At 42.2% G+C, this 19524-nt stretch overlaps 1 protein-coding gene across 1 annotated transcript in view; it reads left to right on the top strand.

Annotated features, from left to right (window-relative positions):
• Nucleotides 1-19117, top strand: part of SNX31 (sorting nexin 31) — a 48063-nt gene extending 28946 nt beyond the window's left edge. Inside the window, exons 10-14 of the mRNA XM_053930453.1 lie at nucleotides 1593-1796; nucleotides 8158-8271; nucleotides 10238-10315; nucleotides 15184-15240; nucleotides 18112-19117. Of these exons, the coding sequence (XP_053786428.1) occupies nucleotides 1593-1796; nucleotides 8158-8271; nucleotides 10238-10315; nucleotides 15184-15240; nucleotides 18112-18204 (546 nt within the window). The 3' untranslated portion in view covers nucleotides 18205-19117. The remainder of the gene's footprint in view (nucleotides 1-1592; nucleotides 1797-8157; nucleotides 8272-10237; nucleotides 10316-15183; nucleotides 15241-18111) is intronic.
• Nucleotides 19118-19524: the final 407 nt, after the last annotated feature.

Raw genomic sequence — 19524 nt, 5'->3', positions numbered from 1 at the left:
CTTTTTGTTTAAAGATTCTTAAAAAAAAATGCAGACAATATATTGTGAGTCCTTTATTAAGTTAATTAGTATAAACCCTCAACATTTTTAATGGCCACAGAGTATTCCATTTAATGGTCATCATTTAGCAAACCAATTTCCTATTGCTGGAAGTCGGGTTGTTTCCAGCTCTTGCTGCTGTAAATCACTTTGGCCGCGAGCGCCGTGAGGCCCAGGACTCTGTCTGATTCATACCTGCCTTGTGCCCGGTTCCTGGCTGAAGGTCCCTGGGCATTGCAGCCGTATTTTCTGTCTCTGAGTTCATGTCCTGTTATCCTTTAGAATATATTGCTAAACGTCCATTTTTGAAGCCTCCATAAAGATGGTACCAACTCACACAGCCCTGCCCCCAAGCAGTATATATGAGTCTGACAAACAAGACATATTTCAACAGAAGAAGTGGCCTCTGCTTCATTGTGGTGTCTTCTTAAATCTTTATGCTTTGCCATTGTTCACGACTACAGCATTGATTCTGAACAAAACGCAAACAAAATTTAGAGGACTCATTTATGCTTAGGTTGAAGTAGAAACTAGTTCTCAAAATGGTAGTTTGAGAATGTTTTTGACGAGCTAGAAAGAAACAAAGGAAAAGGAAAAAGCACACACGGCATGAAAGGGAGTCGTAAGCTAGGTCGCTTCAGGAAAGGACCAGGAAAGAACCAGGTTGTCACTGGGGGTGGGAGGGGTGGGGGAAGGAATGTCCTTCTGATTTAACCCTGTGTTAAAGTGAGAAGTCCCTCTGTGCTCACACATCCCACAAACCGTCCGCCAGGCCTATGGCGGAAGCTGGAAGAGCAAGGTGGAGTCACTGAGCTGATACCAGCTTTTTTAAATATAATCATTAACGATCCCTGTGTTAAAAGAACAGAAGTCCTCAGCAGACGTTAACAGGACAGGAGGCCGAGACCACAGTGGTGAACTGTAACTGTCCCCTGTTCTTAAGTCGAGTCAGAAGCAGGGGGAAAGCGGAACCTGAAACATCACATCAGTATTCCCTTGGTAATTGGGGGCTGTCTGGAAACTCTACTTAAAAAGCAGACTCTTTTGCTCTCATTTCATGGCTATTTCCAAAATCTCTTTCTGTGACATTTATACCACCATTACAGAAAGCAGCCTGTACACATGAACTACTTTCCTCCTACATAGACCTCAGTTTAGTTTTTTAAAAGATGGCATTTTAAGTGTACAGTTTCTGCTTATTTTGCCTTTATAACTTCCTGCAATCAAATCATATCATCGTATTCGATTCACTCTTTTCTTCATCATTCATACACTGAATATTTTTATTCCCGCTATGGACTGAGCACAGTAACAGGAGCAGGGACACAATGGTGAATGAGGCAGGAGTGGTGTCTGCCCTGGGGACACACCATGAACTTCCCCAGGCCTTACTGTCACAGAGCAGGAAGGGCAGTGCCTTCCCTCTCATTGTCCAGAAGAAAAAAGCGTTCCCATATTCTTCTAGAATGGCAGTAGCCTCTTGCATGAGGTTTTCATCTGTTTCAAGGGGTCTCTTGCTTCCTCCTACCTCCCCCCACCTCCCTTTGGAGCAGTTTTTGGAGCTGTCCCGGGAGGTGCGGCACTACGGGTGCGTGCAGCTGGATCCCTGTGTCTGTGACTACCCGGAGCCGGGCTGTGCCGCGGTTCTTTCCGTCGGCAACCACGAGATCAGCTGCTGCATAACCCTGCCCGATGACCAGACCCAGAACATCGTCTTCCAGATGAGCAGAGTGAAGTGCTGGCAGGTCACTTTCCTCGTGAGTATCTCGGCACTGCCTTACCCATGATTGCAATTTCCACTCATGATTTAAAGTCCTGTTGTTTTGGGGTGACCGAGTTCATTTGGGAGACAGGTCTGCCTTTTGCGTCAGTACCTCAAGTGAACACGTGTCTAAGCCACAGTAAGCATCACCCAGTGGCAAAACGTACTTACTGTCTGGTACGAGCTCCCCACCCATAGCAGCAGAGATGCCCATCTTCCCACCTTCCAATAACAGGCTTCTGTGCTGCTTGAAGGGTGGCTACAGTAATCACAGCATGTGGAAATAACAGCTATCATATATAGAGCACTCATATGTACTTAGAACTGACAAGATCTCTCCCCTTGGAATCCAGATGCTGAGCAGTAAGCTATACTTAAGGGTCCCTTGGCATCATCCCTACATCGCGTCTCCTCCCAAGAGAAGCCCTACGGTCAGATTTGTTGAGTGCCTACATTGCACCAGGTGCTCTGCGGGGCACTGCCACATCTATTATTTAATTCTTATAATAACTTGGTGAATTAAGTGGGATTATCCCCTTTCCACAGGAAACCGAGGTTACCTGGCAGAGGACACCTTCTAGTAGAGCAAGCATGACACCCAGTTGTTAAGTTCGCGGAATCCGAGGGCATTTCTGAGCCGGCACAGTATTAGACCTCTCGCTCGCCCTCCTCCTCTGTTTCTGTGGGCCACCTCTCCCCTCCATCGCTTCGAAAATGCTGGTGTTTCTTGGGTTCTATTTCTAGCGTCTTTCCTGTACGTGTTCTTGGAAACCAGTCACCCAGGTCCCTCTCAGAAGGACCAGTGTTTCCTTCTGCCTTCTGGGCATCTTCACCGGGCGTGTCCTGAATGTGTCACACTCGGCCTTTCCTTCCCTCTTGTGCCCACCCTGGGGCTCTCCCTCCCGTGTCCCCCGTCTTGGTAAGTGGGACTTCCACCACCACCCCCTAATCACCAAACCAGAAATGTTGAAATTATCTCTGACTTCTCTCTCTCTCCCTTACCTTACGTGTCTAATTGCTGGTGGAGACCTACCCATTTTATGACCTTGCTATCCATCAAAACACTTCCTTCCTGTGCACCCTCACAGTTTGGTCTCAACCTCTCCTGCCCAGATGGTCCTAGCAGCCCCCTACACCCTCCTCCCTGCCCCACTGTTGCCCCCTTGGGGTCAGAGAGAATAATGTCATATGACTCCAGTCCTTTGAAACTAACGGGCACTTGTTTTGTGGCCCATAATTTGGTCTATTGTGGTAAATGTTTCCTGCGTACCTGAAAAGAATGTTTATTCTGCCCCTAGAGGGTGGAGCAGTCTACGAATGTCAATCACATCACGTGGCTGATAGTGTGGAAATCTCTGCAACCTTACACATGTTCTCTCTACTTCTTCCATCAGTTCTAGAGAGCAGTGTTGAGGTCTTCAAATATAATCGTGCATTTGTCTATTTCTTTTGAGTTTTATCAGTTTCTTCCTGCCTTATTTTATGATTCCGGTTATCTCACCATTGGTTTTTATGAGCTATATCTTTATTAAGAATGTATTTATGGTTACTTAAGAGTTTTTAATATACATCTTTATCTTATTACAGTCTACTTTCAATACACCACTTCACAAGAGGCATAAAAACACTTTTCTCCCCATCCCTCCACCCCACCCCAGCTGAACCCACCTCCCTCCCCCACCTCCACCCTCCCCCTTGATTTTGTCCATGTGCTAAAACAAATCACATTACTTTAAGACTTCTCAGAAACTTTAATAGGCTAATGCGCATCATTATTTCTCCAAATATACTTGGTTCCCCCCCAAGAAAACACAAAAAAACCACTTTTCGTCATTTGTGAAGCTCATGCTAGAGTATAATTACTTTTGCTTTAAACAATTATTTTTAGTTAAACTTTCAACTTTGATATGGTTACAGATTCATGTGCAGTTGTAAGAAGTAGTGCAGTGATCCTGTGTACTCTTTAACCACTCTTCTCAGTTATTTGATCTTGCAAAACTACGGTACAATATCGCCACCCAGGACATTGGGATTGATACATTTCCATCACAAGGATCCCGTGTGTTGGCCTCGTACAATTTCCCCCACTTTCTCCCGTCCCCACCCCTCTTTAACTCCTTGCAACCACTCACCTGTTTGCCATTTTCATGGTGTCATTTCAAGAACATTACATGAAATGTTTGGAGGTGATGGGCATATTTATCACCTTGGTTTGGGGGGTGTTTGCATGTGTCCAGACTCATCAAATTGTATGCATTAATTGTGCGCAGGTTTTGTTTTTGGTATATTATACGTCAATAAGACTGGTTTTAAAAAAGAAATACATGTAAAATGAGGTCACGTGTTGATCAGTTGATGAAAATGTGATCAGGGGCTCCTGGGAACCGAACCCTGTATTTCTTCTTGTACTGTGATTCAGTATTTGGTAACTCAGTGTCTATGGTGACTTTTATGGAGCATGACTGCTGTGAATAATAAGAATTCACTCTTCTTAGGGGGCAAAAATATAAACAAAAGCTAAGAATTGATCATCTTTTTTATAAAAAGAATGTTTCCTGGCCAGGCAGCTCAGTTGGTTAGACTTGTTCCAATAAACCACGGTTGCAGGTTCAATCCCCACTCAGGACACATACAAGAAGTAACCAATGAATGCATGAATAAGTGAAAAAACAAATGTTTCTTTCTTTCTCCTCCTCTCTCCATCCTGCTCTCTCTTTAAAATCAACAAATTTAAAAAAAATTAAGAAAAGAATGTTACATGAATGGAATCCTATAGTATGCAGCCTTTTGGGACTGACTTTTTTTTTTTTAATTCAGCATAATTCTTTGGAAATTCATCCAGGTTGTTGTGTGTATCAGTGGTTTGTTTCTTGTTATTGTTGAGTAGTGTTCCATGGTATGAAATGGTTACAGTTTGTTTAGCCACTTGCCCAGTGAAAGGTATTGTTTGTTTTCAGTTTTTAGTCATTCTGAGTAAAGCTCCTGTAAATACTCACGTACAGGCTTTCGTCTGGGCACCAGGCTTCATCTCTCTGGGATAAATGCCCAGGAGTGCAATTGCTGGGTCATGTGGGAGTTGAATGTTTAGTTTTTTTTAAGAAAGTACCAAATCGTTTTCCAGAGCGGCTGTACCACTTTACATTCCCACCAGCAACGCGCGAGTGATGTAGTTTCCCTGTGTCTTCATCAACGTTTGGCACGCTCGCTATTTTTTATTGTAGTCATTCTGATGAGCGTGTAATGGTTTTTCATCGTGGTTTTAATTTGCATTTCCCTTGAGGCTAACGATGTTGAACACCTCTTCAGGTGGTTATTTGCCAACTGCGTGTCATCTTTTCATATCTTTTGCCCATTTTCTAGCTGGATTGTTTGTTTCCTGTTGAGTTTTGAGAGTACTTAATACAGTACTTAATTCTGGATATTAGTCCTTTGTCAGGTGTGTGGTTTACAAATACTTTCTAGTTTTTTCTGTCCTCTTAACAGGTCTTTGAGGAGCAAAAGTTTTTAATTTTTATGAAGTATAATTCATCGGTTATTCCTTTTGTAGATTGTGTTTTCTGGTGTCAAGTCTAAGAACTCTTGGCCAAACTCTAGCCCCTGAAGTTTTTTTCCCCCCTAAGGTTTATTCCTCAAGGTTTTGTAGTTACAGGTTATTCATCTAAGTCTATGATCCGCTTTTAGTTAATCTCTGTATAGGGTGTGAAACTTAGAACAAGAACTTAGAAATTTAGAACTTCCTTTCTTGCCTATGGAGGTCCGATTGCTGCAGGCCCACTCACTGAGAAGGTTTTCTTTCCTCAGTGGAACTGCTTTTGTACGTGTACCAAACATAGTTGGGCATGTTCGTGTGGGTTTGTTTCTGCTTATTCTGTGCCATTGATCTATGTCTCTGTTTCTCCACCAGTACCACGCAATGATTCTCTTCCTTTGTAATAGTTTTATCGAGATATAATTCACATACCATACCGTTCACCCATATAAAGTGTACATTTTAATGGCATTTCTTACATTCACAGAGTTGTGCACCTATCCCCACAATCAATTTTAGAACATTTTTATCACCTCAGAAAGAAGCCCCACACCCTTTACCTCTTTCCTCCCTACCCCCCCCCACACCCCCTTCCCACCAGCCCTAAGAGATCAGTAATTTACTTTCTGTCTCTAGATTCGCCTATTCCGAACACTTCCTGTTAATGGCATCGTATTGGGTCTTTTGTAACTGGCTCCTTCCACTCACCGTTTCCAGGGTTCATCCTTGTTGCGGTGCATATCAGTGCTTTACTCCTTTTTGTGGTCAAATAGTGTTTCACTGTGTAAATATAGCACACCTGGTCTATCCATTGGTCTATTGATGGACATTTGGGTCGCTTCCTCCTTTCAGTGGTTATGAATCAGTGCCGTCAGCCCGTGTGTGCAAGTCTTGTGTGGACGTGTGTTCCCCCCCCTCGGACTTAAACCTAGGGGCAAGGTTGCTGGCACTCTGCCCTAGGGGTCCCGCTATGATTAGGTTTCGGGGAAATTTCAGGCTGTTACCCAGAGCGTCTGCTCCATCTTACGTTGCCAGCAGGAGGGTCTGATTTCTCCACATCCTTGACAGTACTTCTTATTATCTGGCTTTTAAAATCACAGCCACCCTAATGGATGCCAAGTGGGATCTCATTGTAGTTTTGGTTCCGTCTTTGTTCTATCTGTGCTTCAGTGTCAGCAGTTTCTCTTGCTCTGGCTTGAAGGTTATGGATCTTTTATTGTGTAGTGCTGCTTTCCCTGTCCAATGTATTTCTGTTTCTTGTATTGTCTTTTTAATCTCTGCAAATTCCATTTGGGTCATTTTCATATCTCCATTGTTCTCCTGATTATGATGTGTTTTTCTCTAAATTCTTGAGTGTGTGGAGTATATTCGAAGTAACTATTTTAGTATTCTTGTCTACTAATTCCATCATCTCTGTCATTCCTGAGTTTGTTTCTACTGATTGATTATTCTCCTGTTTGCACAGCACACTTCTCTCCTACTTTGCACACCAGGTCACTTTTTGTGGTGTGCCAAACACTGTGAATTTCGCATTGTTGAATGCTGGATTTTGTTGTATTCCTTTAAAGTGTATTAAACCTCGTTCTGGTATGCAATGAAATTTCTTGGGTTTTGTTTTATTTATTTATTTATCTATTTATTTATTTGTTGGCTTGCTTTTAAGCTTTCTGGAGATAAGTCAAGAGCAGTCTTCAGGGCTTATTTAGTCTTTTACTCATTAGCTCTCTCTCGACACTTTGTTTATTATGGTCTCTCTACTCTGGCTGATAGAAACGCAAACCATTTCCAACCGAATTTGTGAGTTCCTGGTATTGTTCAGCCTACTGCTTTTCAGTGGCTCTTTCTCCAGCCTCACATGCACAGGTTGTTATTAGAAAGGAGACCTCTGGAGCTCTTTCTCAGTCTAAAGCCCTTGTCTTTGACCTTCTGGCCCACTAATTCTAACCTCAACGTCTTCAAATGTTTAGCTCTTTCTTCTCAAGTTGGCATGACCCCTGGGCTATATGTGGGTTCCCCCTCCTTGTGCTGCATCCTGGAAACTCCTCCAGGCAGTAAGCTGGGGAATTGTAGGGCTCACCTCACTTGCTTTTTTTTTTCTCCCTGCGTTAACAGTTCCATATTACCTGTTGGTCAATGTCCGAAAACAACTGTTTTCCAGTTCAGTTTTTACATTGATGCTGTCAGACCAATATATCCAAAATATAAATCAAGTTGAATCATTGTATAGCTTTTGAATCTTTTAATAAATGCCTACTGCTCTTGAGATAAGGCCCAGACTCCTAACTTCACTTATAAAACCTGTGATAGTTAGGGTTCTTCGGTGGCAAGGAATAGAAACCAACATGGTGCTCCAGTGAAAAAGGATCGTATTGGAGGAAGACAGGGTAACCCACTGATTTAAAGGAAAGTTTGAAGCAGAGGCTTAGGAATGCCAGGAGCCAAAGGAGCTCAAGGTTCCTAGGAATCCTTTATCAGGACATCCTCCTTGGGTCTCTGTGCCGTGGGATCAAATGAGGGCACGGAGAGTATTTGTTCAGTGGATCTGAGTTTGCGTCAGGGGACACCCTTAAGGAAGGCAGCTTTCCTGACAGTTCTACCTACATAGCCGTAGTGGATGCGAGATGGCTTTCCCTAGGCATACGCGACTGCATTGCTAGGAGAAAGAGGAGAGATGCTGTATAGCAAAAACCACAGGTGCTTTCTACCAAGCTTTCAAAATGTGGCCCTAGCTTGCCTCTCTAAGCCTCTGCTCTCACCCCCCGCATGCCTGGCACCCTGTGCCACTTACATTGCTATTGAATATCAAATAATATCTTTTCCTCTGTAGGGGACTCTGCTGGATATGGATGGGCCCCAGCGAACGCTCAACCAGAACTTGGAGCTCAGGTTTCAGTACAGCGAGGGTAGTCGCTGGCAGTGGTTTGTCATTTACACCAAACAGGTGAGTTCTCAGGGAAGAGCATGAAAACCTGTGCTGGACGTTCTCTTGCTTGCTGGGGTGGACACAGCACATTACCTGAACTCTTTCTAGTTACTAGAGTATATGCTGTGCACCCTCTCGTTGGGCTGTGATACTCTTTTTTGTTTTGTTTTATTTTCCTAGTCACCACAGCCTTCATATCAATTAGAAATGAATTTAGTCACCAAAGAACAGAAGACCCACTGACAGTGGCTTAAACCAGGGGTCAGGAAGCTTCTCCTCAAAGGGCCAGATGGTAACTCTTCTAGGTTTTGCGGTCCATTTGGTCTCTGTTGAAACTACTCCATAATATGAAACATTCTTAGGAAAATGATAGGATGTTTGCTGAGGCAAGATTTGCAGTCCTTGGAGACGCATAGAGAGATGTTGGGAGTGAAACCGCCCTCCCTCCCCTAGAATGCTAAGTGCAATAGTTACATTTTATTATGGTCTTTTAATCTAGTCTGTAGCAAAGGAGTTTAAATCACTATACAGAGGAATAATAAATACACTCTTGTAAAGGATTCCTAGTAAGGTCTTATTTCCTTTGGAGTGTGGATTTATTGAAATGCACTCAGAAACTACTTTTGGAAAAAGGCAAAATGTGGCTCGTGTGCCTTGCAAACACATACAAATGAGGGCTTGGGCCCGGATCTTTTCTTTAAACAAAAGCTCAGTCCCTTTATGCTTAGTAAACCTTTCCTTGTTCATAGCAGAGTCCTGACCTCCACATCTACGTATGTACATTGTGTAGCGATATGAAATCAATCCGAGCCTCGTGGGACATCATTAAACAGCCTTCCTCGCTGCATCAGCTCAGGGCTGTTTTTGAACTATTTCGTAACCTGGTTTTGTGTAGGTCGCATTTCTGCCCGATGAGCAGGGTTAGTCCTCACCAGAACCAGGAGCTCTCTTCCTCGTGAGCGGCAGTGCTTTCTTCCCTCTTCCCACGTTTCTCTCTCCTTACAATTCAATGAATTCCCGTCATGTGCTACAGTCCCGCAAGACTTTGGGCTGTTCCCTCTAGGGAGCTCTCTCTCCCTCTAATTATTTCTACGAACTGTCCTCCAGTAGTTTTCCACATGGGCTACACCCCCAACCTGAGTTTTCTCTCTCTTTTCCCCCTTCACTCTCCCCACCCTCCCATAAAGTGACCATTCTTGCGCACAAGCCGAGACCTCAGGCGTTGGTAGGGCCCAGAGAGGAGCGAGCAAGCAGGAACTGAGAGCAGGACAAGAGAGGGAAAGGATTAGTAGGAAAGGAGCAACTGGGAAAATCACAGGGAACCTTACATTTGGCAAATAGGTGTGCAGATCTTGGAACAAGGAAGCCCTAGTTTTTTTTGTGTTGCACGACGTGTTACGTGTGTCTTGGACTAACCACCGTGAACCAACAGTAAAGCCACAGGCGTTACTGGGGACAACGGTCAGTTTTGAAAGTGAATGATGAAAGATACCAGAAAAATAAAAAAGTGAAGAAAAACAATGATTTTTTTTTTTTTTTAGTTTCAGTAAAAGCCATCAAGAGTTGTAGAAGCCATATTCTTTTAAACAGATAGGTGGCTATTTATGCCCAGGTCTCTTAGTTATTATGCATGCAGTTAATTACAAGATTGACCAGTATCAGCTCATGTGATTATAATAATAAGCAATTTTTATTATTTGTTGCTTGTAAAATATGAGATGCTTACAAAGTAATAGAAAAAAAATGAGATCCTGGCCATTTTCACCTGTCTTTTAAGAATTTACTGTAAATATATCCATATAATTGAGAAAACTTTTCATTACTTGTTAATTACATCTTATGCAAATTTATGGAAATTAAAAAGGAAATCTAAATTCATACTGTTGGAGGGCAGAGCTCACAATCTGCCCAGTGGTGTGGAGAGGGAAGGAGGAGAAAAAAGATCTCTTTAGCTGAGAGATTTCTTTATTTCTGTATTTCTTAGGCTTTTTTGCTGAGCAGCTGCTTGAAAAAAATGATCTCGGAAAAGATGGCAAAGCTAGCTGCAGAGAATCCAGAAATGGTGAGTGCTCTTATCTGCGTCTGGTTTTCACCTAAGTTCCCACCATCGGCATGCACTGAACGACCCTCATCTGCTCCCTGGACCTGGAGAGGGAGACCCAGCACGGAGCTTCTCTGCCCTCTGGGAGCTCCATCTTTAGAATTCAAGCTATTTTTCCGACAAGAATCACCCTTGGATTGCGGAGAATTCTCTAACCTCTACACTGTATCCTTGTCTTTTGCCTTCCCCCAAAGGGAAGAATCTGGATTTACCATAAAAGCTCTATTGTAAAGTCAGGGTCTTGAAAGGCCTTTAACAGCAGCAACGATCTTAAACAAGCTCTACAGTTTTGTCTCTAGGAAGAACCCTCAGCCTCCTGATGCTTCCACTGTGCCAAAATAAAGTGTCTTAAGCAGCCAGGAGAGGCCATCAAGTAAAATAAGATCTCAAGCCGGTAATTTTTGATCAATATAAAATTAAACTTTGTTTTTCTAGTCGACATCCCTTTAATAAAAGGCCTAGTAACTCACTGAAAAGGTTGGTGGCAGGCTGTAAAAAAAGTTACTGAGATAGAGTTATTTTTCCACTTGCTTTGTTACCACCACGATATAAGGATGTTCCTAATAACACAATATAGTTTAATTTTTTTATGATTACAAATAGTAATGCCTGACATTTATAAACATAATTCTTTTACAGAATATTACTGTTATCTTTAAAAGTACAACAGACAACATTTGGAAGTGTTCCCTAATGTTTTCATTTAAATTTAGTCCTTTATATGAGGATGGATGACATCTTAGTTTAACATTGTTCTCTCTTGACTTTGCAGCTTTTTTCTAAGAAAATAGTTTCATTTTACCCTTATTTCTCTTCCAGAACCGAAAATATTTTCCCAGGGAAAATAAAAATCCACTGCCTCTTGGTGTTGAAACAATTCAAAATGTGCTCCCGTAGCAAATCACAGCAATAAAAGAATCAAGGACGCTGTTTTAAAAACAGTAATGAAATCTAACCTCTTAGGCAGGATGTACCCCCTTAGGCTCCAATTATTATGGATGTAAAAAGAAGAAGAAGAAAGAGAAAAGTAATTAACTGAAGTAGGCCCATTTAAAAGGGAGAAGTGCCCTCAAATGTGGTTAAATAAGATGTGAGCTACTTGATGCAAGGAAATACTTGTACAACGAATAGCTAGAGTTGGCTCAATAGTAGCAGAGAGTATCTACTTAAAGTTTTCAAGAAAAGCGACCACGCGAACTACATTCCTTAGAGCTGCACAGAAACTGAAATCTATAGTTTATCCTCGTGGTTGATCACAAAATCAGCGTATTAGTCAGTGTTTATATTTCTTTATCCAAATACTCAACAAGTTTTATTTCCACAAAACATTTTTTTTAATTTCTTATTTTTCTTCTCAAAAGGACAAGTTAAGAGCCTTCCTCTTGAATATTAGGTTTTCAAGAGGATGTTGTAGGGATGGGTCCCCATTTCACTGTGGAATTTCATCTACAAACCCCTGGGTAGAATGGGACCCTGGCAGAGAAAAAACAGATCAGCTGTTTGAACTTCAACTGATCCTGGGCCTCCCTTCAAAGTACAGTTGATGAGAACAATTCATTCTGTGAAGCTTCATGGAGCCATACAAATGTACGGCAGTGGCATTTCCTCCCACATAAAGTTCGAACTGGTGCATGTCACATACAGAAGGCTCGTGTAGACTGGGGTACAGGGGGGTTTCTTCTGCAGGGCAGAGTAGATGCCAAGACTTTGATAATCGTGAAGAGCCTGGGGAGGAAGAGAGAAATTGAGGAAACCGTAACCAAATGAGCCCCATAAATAAAGCAAATTGTCCCTAAAAGCAGATTAAATAGCACTGTTTTATCCAAGTGAGAAGGAAGGAGTAAAAGAAGAAATTTAGTGCCAACTTAAAGTTAATTGGCTTAGTATGCTTTAGGCAATGCTTTCAAAGGTAGATTTGAAACGTTTATGACGAGATCATTAAAATGTGAAGTTAAATGCACTAAACAACCATGTAAGCAGTCAATAATAAAAAAGCCGCGTTAAATTCCTAAAGGCAGTATTAACTGCAAACCAGAAGGAATAAAAAAATGCTGCTGCGCTAATGCCTAAATGGGGTTTGTTAATATTTGCTATGTTTAGCTGGAAGAGAATTATAAGGATTATTTTATTTTCGAAGAAAGTATATTAGGAGTTGATTTGGCTACATATTACAAAACAAAACAGAAAACAAAATAAGTGCCATCGGCAAAAGAAAAGTTTGTTTCTCTCTCACCCAAAAGAAGCCCAGAGGCCGGCAGTCTCTGGACGCGGCAGCTCTCAGCCGCCACCGCAGACCTTTCTGCTGCCGTGGCAGTGGCTTTCGCCTCCTGCTCAAGCTCCAGTCACTGCATCCGCATTCCGGGCACCGAGCCTGAGGAAAGTATGAAGAAGGGCCCATCTCTTTTCTCTACGACATTGTCTGACAAGTCCCCCACAAAATTTCTGCTTATGGCTCATTCACCAAGAGTTGGTCACCCCACAGGCCCACCACGCCTTGCTGCGAGGGAGCTGGTTCATTTAATTTAGTCTTTTTACAGGCTATGTTGTTGTCTCTGCAAACGAATTCATGTGTTACCCTGTCAACAAGAGGTCGCTGCCATTGATCTAATGCCAATAGGAATTCCCAATCTGGGGTGCATGAACAGGAGAAACTTTATGCAGATGAACAGTCTGCAAACTAGGGAAATGCAGCCACCAAAACAAAGGGGAGAACCAGATGGCCTTCTGCTTCCTGCTGGCCTCCCCCTTCTTACCCACTTCCCAAACTACCGTCACCACATAGATTACTTTTCTCTCCATTTCTCTTTCATCCTGGGTAAGCTCAGACCATGTGGAAGGCCACGGTGTGTCCCTGTTTTGTGGTGACGAGGGGGCACACCAAGGACAGTGCTATCCGATTCCCAGCAGTCGTCAGCCTTTGAGTAGCTTGTCCAGTTCAGAAAAGAGAAGTACAGACATGTTACAGCCGTCACGAGGACGGCCTGAGCATGGCAGGAGGACAGGGGTTTAGAGCCTGGGGAAATGAAAGTGCCGGAGAGAGTGGTGAGCTTATTAACAGAAACTTCTGTGTTGATGAAGGAGAAAGTGCAGGCATACTGCGTTATGAAAAAGGATTAGCTTACCCCCCCAACTTCATTCCTTCTAGTACATAAAATATTTAAAGCCTTATCGAAATAAGTTAAGGACACAGATTATATCAGAAATCACTTACCATTTGTAGTGGGTTCTATTTTATCTTGATATGGGGGGAGAGGAATGAGACTAGGAGAGAGAAAAATTCTGTTTTTCCTCAACTCTGTATTTCATTGCACAAGACCTCCTACAAACTATAATGTAATAATGTAAAATAATAATAATAATAATAGTAAAGCACATAGAACATCAGAGCATTAATTTCTCATTGCCAAAACTTAATAACTGATTTTTTAAATTGCTGAGATTGGTCTCATATATATGAACTTTTTGATTAAGAATACTAACCTGAAAGAAGTCCTATGCATACTTCAAAACAACGTATTTTATAACAAAGGTAAGTTAACCCTAGTTACTCTTTTGCAGTGTCATGTTATCTACCCCACTTATTTGGAAATGTCCTGCTCCGTAGTCTCCTGAATAATAAGCACTACCCAACAACTTAATTAATTCGCCCCTGTCTATCATTTATGAATGCCTGCACTTGCCACGCAATGGCTAGAAATGAGGATCCAGCATCAAGGAGCTTATTGGTTGGAGGAGAAAGGCAATCAGTTAAACGACATTTACAGTTATAGAATGACAAGTGGAGACATGCACATAATTATTTAATAGTAGTTCTCTTTTCCTGTAAGTCTCTTTCCTCCAAACACTGCCTAGGTCAAGTTTACTGGCTGTGCCAGACACGCTCTTTGCCACTCTAGGTTCATTCTCCACTCGTCCATCCTCTCTGTGCCCTGGAGACTGACCTTTGTGCGCTGTGACCTTGCCCTCTGACCTTGGGCCATGCTCACCAAAGGGGAAACCCAATGAAGTGGCAGCATGGGAGAAAAGCGAGATGGGTTTTTTTGTTTTTCCCACTCTGCCCCTGCTGAGTTTCTGCAGGAGCCAGACTGTATCGAGGGTTCCGCTCCTGTGGGTGGCCTCTCCTTCCTGCAGCTGCAGCTACTCCCCTTCCAGTCCCAGCTGCTGCTCCCCTTCCCCTTCAGGCCCAGAGGTGGGAAGAATCACCCTCCCTCGCTGCCCCCTCCCCCAGGAGTACACACCCTAGTCCCTGGAGGCTCCAACAGCCCTTCATTGATTCACTTTAATCCTGCCCACCACACCTCCATGAAATTGTTCCTTTTAAAAACTCTCTTCAATCACCCCAAGAGGGCGCCATCTATTTCTTGCCGGAACGCTGAAGGTTAAGTTTACCTTATACTTGAGGTAGATGCAAGCGCCTTGCACTGCAGTGTGATTCTTCCCTTGATTAATGGTGTCTTTTGATTAATCAGAGCCCCATTTGGCTTTGATTTAGCATATGGATTGGAGTTCCGTGGATTATTTCAGGATTTAGAAGTTCATTTTATTTTGTGTGAAGTCCTTTTAGAATGTGTTAAATCACACTATCTGTAGGCAACCACCAAGATTAAATATGTAGCTTCACTTAACTTTTGGCAACTCAATTACTATACCATTTAGACACTTGCAAATGAAGGGGCAATATGCAGACGACAAGCGGGTAGGCCTGCTGACTGGCTGCCTTTGGGGCCACTGAGAGGATTATTGGGGAAGGCGTGTGTGCTGGTTAAAGGGGTTATTTGTGTGCTTCCTTCTCCAGGCTGTGCTGGCTGACATTTTACTAATCTCTTTAGCAGATTGAAGTTCCAGAACCAGGCAAAAGTAAGAAATACAACATTCAACGAAGCCAGGTCTGTGAATAAAATTTTGTAATTGATACACTATCATTTTGATAAATCTTCCCTTTTTCACCCTTTAAGGAACCAAAGTCATCCTTTTAATAATAAGCCAGAATTCTCCTTTTAAAGAGCTCTTCCATGTAGATTAGGCCAATCGGAGGGTGTCGGAGAAGTATGGTGTTATTTTTTTGTAGCAGCCAGTAGGACTAGGAGAAATGTTTTTCTGAGTTTTTACATAAAAAATGTTTAAGAACACAACATTCTTTAATGATTACCTTCTACACCCCGTGCATGTTTTGGATAATACTTTCTAGTTTGTATATTTTAATTTCATGGATTTTCCACAGTGTACTCTGTGTAAAACAATGTTTAAGTTTATAAAACACTTTTTGGAGCATGCAGGTCTGCTGTGCAGATAACGGTAACAGTAGAAATCATGACAGAAAGCGTCAGTAGGCTCTCATTGTTGTCAGGCACCGTTCTGAGCCCCTTTCTGTGGATGAATGCATGCATCCTCCCCACTACCCTGAAGTCCCCTGAGGGGCACAGAGGTGCTGCGACTTGCCCCAGGTTGCATGGTAGTCAGTGGTGGAGGGAGGTAGGCAATCTGACTCTAGAACTGTGCCCTTAACTCCCTTGGCTAACTCTTCCTTTCTAGGTTCAAATCCTAGAGAAGGTGAATGAAATCCAGTTCACCTCTTAGTAGCTTTTGAATGGAATTTGTTGTGGGTCCAACTCCTGTCACTGGATCTGCTGTGTATATAAAAATACTTAGTGTTTAGGGATAGTATTTATAAATATATACGTATATAGGGTCTTTTCTTAAGTTAATAAACTCAGAAAAAAAATTAAAACAGGCTAAATACAAAGCTTTCTCTCTTTTATAATAACATTTCTGGATGCAGAATCCAGAGACACAAGATGAGAACTCCATCACCTACTGGCTATGTGGCTTCAGGCAAAAAAAAATTAAGTGTGTATATGGGCTCCTGAGGTACTTATTACAGTGCAGACTCCTGGGCCTCGCTCCAGTGGATTTGATGCAGTAGGTCTGGGGTCGGGGCCCTGCATCAGAGTGTATAACAAGCTGCTCGATGGGAAACACTGCACCAAGCTTTAATTTCTTTAACTATAAAATGTACAGGGTAGTCCTGGCTGGTATGACTCAGTGGATTGAGCGCCCGCCTGTGAACCAAAGGGTTGCCGATTCGATTCCCATTCAGGGCACATGCCCAGGTTATGAGCCAGGTCCCCAGTAAGGGGTGCATGAGAAGCAACCACACCTTGACATTTATTTCCCTCTCTTTCTCCCTCCCTTCCCCTCTGTCTAAAAATAAATAAATAAAATCTTTAAAAAAACCATACAGGGTAGTTACTCCATCATGTAAATGCACCCATTTCAGCAGCATAGTCATGATGCAGAGGGGTAATTCTCAACCTCAGCTGCACATTGGAATCACCTGGGGATATCTAAAAACCAATGATGGCTGGCCGGGGCCTGGCAGCAGAATTGTTAAAAGCCCCCAGGTGGTTACTGTATGGCCAGGATTGCGACCATTGCTCTAGAACAGTGGTTCTGAAAGTGTGGTGGTCCCTAGACCAGCAGCATCGGCACCCCTTGGGAATGTGCTAGAAACTACAATTCTCGGGCCCCAGACCTGCCGGATCAGAAACTCTGGACCTGGGGACCAGCCATCTGTGTCCAGCAAACCCTTCCCTTCAGTCTGATGCACGTTCAGGTTTGTGGGCCGCTGTCCTAGGACAGCAGGCAACAGAACATGCAGCACAGCTGCCGTCAGCGTGAGGCTGATTCAGTTCTCCTCTCGGAGGAACAGCCAGGCCAAACAGGCAGGTTTTCAGACCACCTTCATGCCCAGGGCAGGGCCCGCAAGTCAGAAGGGGGCCTGGTGTCCCACCATACTGAATCCCAACTTACTTTAGCACATGTTTCTCTTTTTTCCCCTTCATTTTTATTATTTATTTATAATTTTTTATCAGAGTGCAGTTGGCATACAATAGAATATTAATTTCAGGCCTACAACATACTGATTAGACATTTCTATACCTTACTGCAAATCTTTCTATAGAGCTTATTCTGCACTAGGCACTGCCCGATTACTCTCCATGTGTGATCTCTTTAGTCCGCGTTACGACCCGGGTATGATTGTTAGCCTCGGTTTATAGCCAAGGGAGCTGAAAACACGCAGACAGTTCTCACGGCTAGTGAGTGGTGGAGCACGTATCCAAACCCAGCGAGTCTGTATTTGTTGTCTAGCAAATGAAGTTTGTTCCTTTAACTCTGTCATGGGGTCTCTCCATCAATACAAACCCCTCACAGAAAAACAAAATTTTAGCTGATCTGCCCATTGAGGTGCCCCACATGTATTTCACCAGGGCCAAAGCTTATTCTCCATGGCCTTTGTCTCTGAGATTTTATAAATACTGAAGATATTGAAGGCCGATTTCTCACTCATTGGAGGTTTGTAACAACCAGAAGCTCTTAAAATGTTTTGAAATAAATATATACTTTAAAAATTTTTGTATTTGTGTGGAATGTGCACTAAAGATTTGAGATAGAGTTAAAGATTATAAGTGTCATGGCTCTAAGATGGGGGAAAAAGATAAGAGGGGCAGATTCAAGTGTTTCCTAGAGACCTCCCAGCACCTAGAGGTGGTCTGAAAATGGCTACCTCGGCAGGCCAGCAGGGGGCACTGTCAGCCCTAAATGTAACTAAGGATAAAAATTAATAATCTTTGTTTAAACACATGTTACTTTATGTTGCCTTTTAAATATTAAAATCCTTGACGTTCTTATTGTTACTACTGTTATGGAAATTATGTCTCCCATATATGTTTCTAACGTCTCTGTTTACTTCACAACAGAAAGACTATTCTAGTTTTCTACCAAGAATAAGCAAGATTAAGATAGCTGAAGTTGACTGTGTTTTGGGAACCATAAAGGAAGAAGGCCTTTGAAGAGAGAGTCTCGCTTTTTAAAATTTCCTCTAAGGCTGGCCTGAAAGTGCTCACTGTTAAAAGTGAGCTTCCTACCATCAGCGAAAGAAATTTGACCCCTTCCTATTGTTGTGACATTAAGATGGACCCTATTCAACAAGACTACGTCAGAACTTTATTACACTGAAGATGAAAAAGAAACAGTAGCCAGAGTTATACAGTTTGGTTTTGCCTCATTAATGACCAGTGGCAAATCCAAATCAATTAGTATGAAGAAGCTTGTTCTCCAGCCACCCCCTCCCACCCGTGGATGTTTACCTGGTCCCGTGAAGCCTTTTATATGTTCTGAAGATATGACTCATCAGCTGAAGAGAATGTGCCTCTAAGAAATGGAATCATAGAAAACGAAATCCGTTTTTCTCTGATGTGTCCATAGCACCTGGGCAAGGAGCGGATGAAATTCTGATTTTTTCCTTATGTAGTTCTGAGCGTACCAATATGGATGTACTCAAAGTAATAGGCTTCCCAGTTCTCTGTTTCTCCACTCTTGTAATTGGATTACATCCTTAGAATACTAAATTCAGTTCAGTAGTCATTTTGCTATTATGAATATTTTTATTTTGGGAATCAATGGGTATCAATATCAGATGCCTTATAAGTCTCTCAGATTCAAAAATATGTATACTTTTTCACCAGATTTTTTCTTATCCAGTTTATCATAATAATTAATATAATCATATATAGAGTTAAGACTGCTGTAAGAGAGGACAGAAAAATCTATGTAATATAATTCGATGAAGTATAATATTGGGATGTTCTTTCCTAACTCAGTTGTATAACTAATCATGTCACAAATATGAAATACACTCCAGTGACTATAGAACTTACTAATGGAAATTCTGTGAATCATATTTTTGAAGTGTAGAATCTATTAAAGCCCTATACCGCACTTATGAAGCAATGCCTCTAGTCATAATTTCTAGTACCATAAAGTTTTAAAAGTAAACAGTAAATAAAAATGTTATATTTATATTTTAGGCTATAGAAATGTTGGCAGGGAGAATCATAAACATCCTATATCATCCGTCGTAAGTGTATTACTGGGTTAGGATGCATTTTTAGATGCAAATGGAAGTTTATCTGCTATTTGGCCCATTTAAGACTAGTTGAGGCCTGTTTCTTTTTAATGGCAAACACCTACTCTTGTCTAAGGGACTATTGTAGTTACTAGAAATGCAAAGAAATTTGTATTTGGGGTGAGAAGACACATATATTAGGTTGAACTGTATGCACTTGGTGTTATGTAGGTCATTGGTTGAACTTGATACATAGGAGCGAGTA

This window comes from Desmodus rotundus, chromosome 8 (genome assembly GCF_022682495.2).
Source record: "Desmodus rotundus isolate HL8 chromosome 8, HLdesRot8A.1, whole genome shotgun sequence".
In the NCBI taxonomy this organism is placed as follows: Eukaryota; Metazoa; Chordata; class Mammalia; order Chiroptera; family Phyllostomidae; genus Desmodus; species Desmodus rotundus.
Note: the sequence above shows the minus strand (reverse complement) of the source record. Positions and strands in the feature narration are given on the sequence as shown.